Source organism: Trypanosoma rangeli, assembly GCF_003719475.1.
Source record: "Trypanosoma rangeli strain AM80 chromosome Unknown Tra_15.4_contig_00035, whole genome shotgun sequence".
NCBI lineage: Eukaryota > Euglenozoa > Kinetoplastea > Trypanosomatida > Trypanosomatidae > Trypanosoma > Trypanosoma rangeli.
In genome coordinates, this window is record NW_021705777.1 from 38,032 (window position 1) to 45,594 (window position 7,563).

Sequence of the window (7,563 nt, forward strand, 5' to 3'; positions counted from 1 at the left end):
CAACCACTCCATGAAAGGACCAGCACGCTCCAATCAGTTTCGGCAAAGCTTTGCGGTAACACCGCAAAACAGAAACAAATATGCAGATTACATAGTACTAAAATTAAAAACTGCTATTGAGTGCAGAAGGCTCTCATAAACTTGTCAAGAGGCTAATAAACAAAAGAAAAACAAAAACACGCACAGTGGGAAATACGTGAATAAGAACCATTAGCTAAGAACGCATACATTTACAGAGAAACACACCAATACAAACGTATACGCAAATATAGATATACTTAAGCATCACCCATTTACATACACAATCACCTAAAAAAAAAAAAACAATAACAACAAAGAAGTCCAGCAATTGCGAAAGCATCCTTTATTGATAGCGTTTTGTTGTCGTTGTTTTACATTACTTTTCTACATCAGACTCAATGCTGCACATCCAGCATGCACTTGACGCACCGAAACAAGCCCGTCAACCACATATTTTCTCTCCTGTGGCATTGCCTGTTTCTTCACATGTGTATCCCCCGACTCCCCAAACACATTGGGTAGACCAACAAGGTTGTCTCTCTCTTCCCCCACACCTTGAGCAGGATCAAGGACGCTGCTGTCGATAGAACGGGAAAAAATCCCAACGGGTGCAAAGTTAGATAACGTCCTTCCCACCTCACCGTTAACCTCTAGTTGGATTTCCGTCTCCGCGTCCTCAATTGAATCTGTACAGTGAGCTTCTGGCATCTTTGCCGCCTCCACTAACAGTTTCACAAGATGTTTTTGATATTTTATATATGTGGTCTCATACGACGCACACATAGCCAAAAGTATCGGTTGTGGTTCCTGAAATCCTTTGGTTTGCTTCACCTTTTTCTTTTTTTCATGCCTTCCTTTATTCACATGACCAATACGCAAAAATCGGGCTAGAGATGCCACTTCCGGTATATAAACTTCAGCCACGTGTTTCTTGTACATTGAATCAGAGGTCAAAATTGTTGACGTTGTTCGTCGTGAGGCCCTAGATCGCCCTCTACCGCGGGCTGTGCTTCCCCGTGTCTGTGGTATCGATGATCGTTCGTCATCCCAGGGGGCATACAGGCGGCGAATATTGAGACTGGTTCCAAGGATGTCTGCGGACGACAACGTTTTTTTGTAGAGCTCAGTCAAAACCAACGGTGCAAAGTTTGCTTCTGTTCCGTCCATTTTTTGTTTCAACTCCACAGCCAACCGACGCAAGGCGTTGTGCCGCATCACCCCGGTTTTAACTCGGTATACAGCGTCCAAAAACTCCTGCTCGACTCTGGCTAAAAATGCATCATCTTGCATGTCCGCAGATAAAGTCTCGCGCTCACCGAACAACTCCATGCTCCTTAGCTCATCGCTGGAGGTCGAAGAGAGTACCAGCCCTGCCAATCTCGCGGATGGAAGCGAATATGAACCCCATATAATGTAGGTCATGCGAACTGCTAACGATAAATGCAAGAGAGAGCAAGACGCAGACTCTTCTTCAACAGGCCATCGTCTTTTCTGATTCCTGTTAAATTTGACATCGCATTCCGACTGAGATAGTGAACGGCTGTTGATAAAAATGGGAGCGTCCGTAAATTGCTCAAGACAAATATCCTCCTCATCGCGCAGCAAATTACAGTAATTGAGAAAATGCTTCGCAAGCGTATTGCCCTGTTCAGGACTCTGTAATATTTGACGAAATACGCGTAAAACACCGTTTCGAATGAGTGGAAAAGGGACAGTCGTATCTGATTCATCAATACCCCGCAGAGACTCTGCATCATCGCTCGAAACAACATACCTCAAAAGAGTATTCATCCATGCCTCTTGATGCTGCATATATGTATCCAATGTTATTTGCAGATACTCATCATGGAAATGTGTGGGTACGCCGTGACGGGAATCTACATCAAAAAAATCCGTAAAACGCAAAAGCGGGGATGGCTGATCCATTCCTATAGCAAATCGCAAACGTCGCATCTGTGTTTCTGAGGGAGGAAGCCAACCCACCTTTGTGAGGTGTTCTGGTGAATTTAAAATGCCATCCACAATATCGCTATCTCCAGATTGTGTTAAGGCCTCTACAAGCGAGAAACGTGCCCCGCCACAACAGGAAACAGCATACGTAGCAAAGCAATGCTTATACATTAATTCCAAAACTTCATCAAAAGGAAGAAGACCACGTGATGCTGAGTTGGACACAATTTCTTTCTTAAAACGCTGGCGCCTGCATCGTTGCTCTTTGGATATATCTGGGCCCTTATTCGCCCTAAAAGCCTTCAATAAGGACGCATGTGGACCCAAAATGGCTCCAAGTCTTTCATCAAGAGTCACCCACGCCGCTGGAATTTCCCCCTTCTTGGTTGTACAAGCATCTGTGTCCGTTACTGAAGAATCCTTCATCACACTTTTCGCCGGTGTTGTAGGTGAGGCAGACTCTTCCTCAGGAGGAGGAAATAAATAATCACGAATATTGTGTTTTAAGGTGTTGGAATCAACCTTTTTAGGCTCATCCACCCGCCCCTGCTGGGATCCCAGTGGACCATTGTTTGTCTGATTCCCTGCTAAGATGAGACCATATCCCTCCTCATCGCTATCGGGCTCCATGCAGGTGCTCTGTTCCACCAGGGGGGCTGTATCAATAATATTCACGGCTTTATTCAAGGCGTGAAATGGAGTTTCATCAATAATTTTGTGTTCAACCACCTTCTCCTGCGGCATTGCATCATGGTCCGTCGTAATGCCCAATTCGGATTCATCCAACGATTGAAAACCCAGATGACGACAAAGGGCGTTTTCAAAATCTTTGCGTAAAGCCTCTAGGCTAGCCCAAAAATTAACACCCACAATTTCTGGAATTTGCTGATGGGCAGTAAGATAAAATAGTCGAAAGTCTGCATCCACCTCCTTGTATTCTTCAGCATAATAGTATAGTGCAAATAGTAGCTCACGAGCCTGGGTTGAGAGTATCAAAGGTACTTCTGTGCCATCGCTTTGAATAGAGATAATAGAGGCAAAAAGAAAGTGTCCGCCGTCTAAAGCTCGTTCGCTTCTACCTGCCTGGCCCCTCACCACAATTCTCTTCGGTTTATCCATTGAAGTATCTGCTGGTGTCGTGCTTGGCGGATAAGTGCGATGCACAAAATCAACTAGCGCAGCCAGAAATGTTGCTGGATAAAATGATGTACTCTCCACTTCATCATCATCTGTTGTGCCTGCTTCCTCAGGAAGAGGCCCAGTCAATACATGGCGTGATGCCTTTAACTCCCTCAGACGCCTCTCCATTTCTTTTTTGTACTGAAGCAACCGCTCACTCCAAAAGGAATATAATACCAGACGAAGAGTCGCTTTATCATAGTGTGCCGTGTTTGGCACCTTCTCATCCTCATGAAAGCCACCCATCAAGGTAGAGTTTTGCTGTGGAAGAAGAAGGGATGTCAGTGAAAGAACAGGAAAAGAACGACGCGAATTCCCAATGCGCGTCACTGTACCTTCTGCAGTATTAATGTCTGAGCTCTCAACACCGTTGATGGGCATAAAATCAATAGTATACATAGCACGCCAGCGCGGTAGATGAGTCCTCAATTTTACTGTAGACACCTTATTCATATTTCCTGTTTTTCCCAAGCCTGAATCTGTCACGAGTCGTAGTAGAAGGCTTGGACTGTACATATCAACAAATTGACCGCCAAGTGGTGTGCGTTGGAAGAAAAGTGGTTCCACATTAACTGGAACCGTTTCTTCAACTTGAGCGTATCCCATAAAACGTCGCTGCAGACGCACAAAAAGAAATAATGACCACACATCGTCCTGAGAGAGAAGGTAATCCACGTAGGAACTCCCTCCATTTATAGTACGCAGCTCCTCAAGACACCACATAAGTTTTTCACACTTTTCTTCTGAAGAAGCCTGACGTCGTCCTTGTATCTCGATGTAATGGTCGCGCCGCACAATTCGTCGCTCCAGGCGCTCAATTAAGTAAAACGCATCCTCCAGATAGCTGTGTGAAAGTTGTGCCTCATTTTCAGCACTTTCCAGGGCCCTTTTAGTTTCCTGCAAAGATTTCTCTGTCTCTCGCCAAAGACGCGACATGTGCAACAACTCACGCTTTGCCTGACCAAGCTGCATGGATTGCATACGACGTGAACTTTCAGAAGAACTCTGAGGGTTGTCGTTCTGTCCAGAAATATTCAACTCACTGGCACGCTGCTTCCAAGCATCCAGTTCTCTTTTCATGCTCTCCATTTGTACTCGCATCTCCTGATTACGTGATTGATACTGCTGCATTTTTTTCTCTATCACATTTAGCTGCGACTTCAGTTGCGTGTTTTCCTGCTGTAACTCATGATGTAAAATGCACTTGGCATTGTACGCTGCCTCTACCTGCTGCAGTTGCGATCGCAGGAAGGACACTTCGTAGCTTGTTCCATCAACAAGTAGCATTGGGCCAGCATCGGCTTGCGGGCGCCCAGAAACAGAAGATAAAGGAAATTCTTCAGAAGACGAAATAAATCGCACGCGTGCGGCGTCTTGCTGAAGAGGTTTTTCCTGAGAAGAAACGCTCCTCTCTAAATGCGAAAAATCAGTGGCGCTAGACGTATGGCAGGAACTACCACCCTCAATCTCAGAGACCTCAGCCGGGACACGTTCCTCGTGCAGCTCCACGCGTCGACTCGCCTTATCAAGAAGCGAAAAAAAACCAGGAGTGCCCTCCACAAAGCTTGTGGCTCCAAATCCAAACATCCCACCACCTCTGACGACTGTGCCCGCAGAAACAGCGGCCTCAATCGAACGCGGGGTGACCATCCACCCTGCGCACTTCTCTAAGGCAGGGTGTCGAAGCTTAGCACCCTTTGTTTTGGAAGTATTGATGGCTGGTAATGAGGAAGCAAAAACAGGAACCATCCCTGGGGCAAGAAGCGCCGCCTCAGAGGCTTTTACTCGCATGACATACATGAGTTCGCGGTCCAACAAGGCATTAAGGTTAGTTCCATAAATTTCGGGATGACTTGCAAAATAACGAATGCACTTATGGAGCATACGCAAAGGATCCATGACGTTGCCATCACTAGGACGCACAAGCGGGGCCAACATGCGTGAGGCTCCACCGATAGAAGAATTAGCTAGACGGTCTAACTGTGAACGGATTGACGTATGCCTTTGGTCAACCGTAGTGGCAAGTCTGTGAGGTTTCACACTACTAGGAGCTATTGTGTTAGAACCTACCCTGCCAAGTAAACCACTGGGTGCATCGGTGTCTGCCATCTCCGTGTCCATAGCAAATGTTTCCAGAAACTGCTTTGTTTGGTGCATTTTTTTTCTTTTCTTTTCGTTAAAAGACTTCGCTTGATTCTTTTTTTCACCTTGCTTTTTTTTTTCTTTTTTTTAGAGACGGTCCTTTTCCTCCATATACTTTCTCCTCTGCGCCAAGAGACAGAGATAGAGAGAATATAGATAGATACAGGCAGCCAGTTCCTGTGGCCAAAATAAAATATACTTGTAGAGTGGAAGGAGCCAAAGTAGGTGGGTGCAACAGTGCAGAGAAGCCAAATCTTCATCATTGCCTTCCGGGATCTCTTTCACTTTCCTGCACAGTCTGATGAGGAAAGCGATAGTGAAATTGTCCAGCTGCCACCACGGCCCCCTGGACAGTATACAGTGCCATTTATGTGTATCCTATGGGGTGGCGGTAAGTAGTGGGAGAAGCAAGTGCGTAATAAACGCAAAACACTCAACCACACATTTTACGTTTATTGCACCTTTTTTTTTTGTCGCTTTTTCTTTATCTCTCCTTACCCTTTCTTTTCCACCCCAAATTACAACGTGGAATGAACATTTAGTCACAAAAAGCAAAAGAGTAAACATAAATCCATGTATGAGGGATTCCCAGTGCTGTTCCACTCTCCCAATCCCTTTTTTTTTCTTTTGCTTCCTTCTCGTTATCCCTTCCCCAACATACGTTTCTACCGTTTTCATTTGGCTGTTATCCACCTGCATTTCATGTCCAAGACTAAATAAAGAACTGGAGTGAGCAAAGAGCAAACAAGCAAAAAATAATACAAATAAAATAATTGTTAATGGTGGAAAAGTACAATATTTGGAATCCATCCTAAAATGCGTGTAAATTTATGTGCATGGGAAGAAAGTAACGAAATATGCGGGGCATCTCCTCTTTACCTTGCACAATTCACAGTACGAGCCGGTTTACCTACCGTGTTCAACAACTTCGTAAGAACATCTCTCCCATTTGAGGCATTTTCAACAATCCACTCATCTTGCAGAAGCTCAGCAGCTGTGCCACGATCAGCTGGTTTTTGACGAATACATTGGTTGATAAAATCCTCAGCCCTCTGGGAACATTTACACTCGGAAACCAAAGAAAACGATTTACACTCCATCACTTGGTGTAAAAGCGCCATAAACCCTATTGTTGCGGCGGAAAAGGGGAATCGTCCGAGCAGCAGCTGGGCGATGAGTACACCTACGCTCCAGATGTCACTTGGAGTACTATATGTCCGTCCTTGAATCCGTTCTGGGCTCATATATGTGACAGTACCCACAAAAGAATTGACGCCAATTGTTTCTGCACTTGCAGCAATGCCAAAATCAGTAAGCTTCACAACGCCATCCATAGAAAGCATTAGATTGGCTGGTTTTATATCACGGTGAATCTGACGACGTTCTTTTTGATCAGTTTCGGTAGGATAATTGTTCTTTGTGTGAATTATTTGTAATGCATGCAAGATTTGTGATGCAATGTAGGCACATACAGGTTCTGGAATGACAGGTTGAATAGAGATCAGTTCTTCTAAATTCCCCCAGTCCATATACTCCATAACAAGATGAAGTGTTCCATCTCTATAGAAGGCATTGTAAAGCTTCACAGTGTATGTATTCGTCCCCTGCCAGAAAATGTTGCGAAACTCCCCTGCAACAGTAAGTTTATTCATACGATCCGTGGTTCTGGGAATAAGAAGCTCCTTCACCGCATACACCGCATTGTCCTTTTGATCGATGCACTTGCGGACACTGCCTTGCGTCCCCTTTCCCAAGCATTCCATACACTTCAGCGCGTCAAGGGAGATGTCCTGACGAGGAACGTGTAGATCACCTTCTCCAGTGAACTCCACTCCACTTGGTCCCACACGTATGTTGCCAAGCGTAATGTCGTCATCGCTGCTAAGGGAAGGTAGCTGAGCCGTCGGTTTGCGCGGGAGCGGGACGAGCTTCGGCGGCATTGTCACTCCTCTCGTGACGCTGATAATGGCGGCCAACCAAGTGGTCTCAGAAAACTCCTCCCACGCCCCCCACCTTAAATAAAAAAAAAAACAAGACGGGAAAAAAAATGTTCACATAAAAAGTACCCTCCAAAGAAGATGGAACGAAAGAAAGAGAAAAAATACAAATATAAATTCGTATACTCAAGTAACGTGGAAACTGTGGAAAAACGAATGATACGACACATAAAAAAAAAAAGACAAAAAAACTTCGTCCTACCTACAGAGTAGCAAAAAGAAACATTTGGCATATATATATATATATATATATATATATATATATTGTTTTTTC

The 7,563-nt window shown here is 44.8% G+C and overlaps 2 protein-coding genes across 2 annotated transcripts, besides 3 other annotated features; both read right to left on the reverse strand.

The window, feature by feature from the left end:
• The first annotated feature begins 311 nt into the window (after window positions 1-311).
• Window positions 312-340: a sequence feature (A-rich).
• A 65-nt stretch (window positions 341-405) lies between these two features.
• Window positions 406-5,307, reverse strand: TraAM80_01699 (uncharacterized protein; the record flags this gene model as incomplete). The annotated part of the gene is made up of 1 exon (XM_029378731.1): window positions 406-5,307. The coding sequence occupies one exon, from the start codon at window positions 5,305-5,307 to the stop codon at window positions 406-408; it is 4,902 nt and encodes a 1,633-aa protein (XP_029241496.1).
• Window positions 5,308-5,423: 116 nt separating this feature from the next.
• Window positions 5,424-5,455: a microsatellite.
• A 712-nt stretch (window positions 5,456-6,167) lies between these two features.
• On the reverse strand, window positions 6,168-7,232 carry TraAM80_01700 (protein kinase; the record flags this gene model as incomplete). The annotated part of the gene is made up of 1 exon (XM_029378732.1): window positions 6,168-7,232. The coding sequence occupies one exon, from the start codon at window positions 7,230-7,232 to the stop codon at window positions 6,168-6,170; it is 1,065 nt and encodes a 354-aa protein (XP_029241497.1).
• A 288-nt stretch (window positions 7,233-7,520) lies between these two features.
• Window positions 7,521-7,554: a microsatellite.
• Window positions 7,555-7,563: the final 9 nt, after the last annotated feature.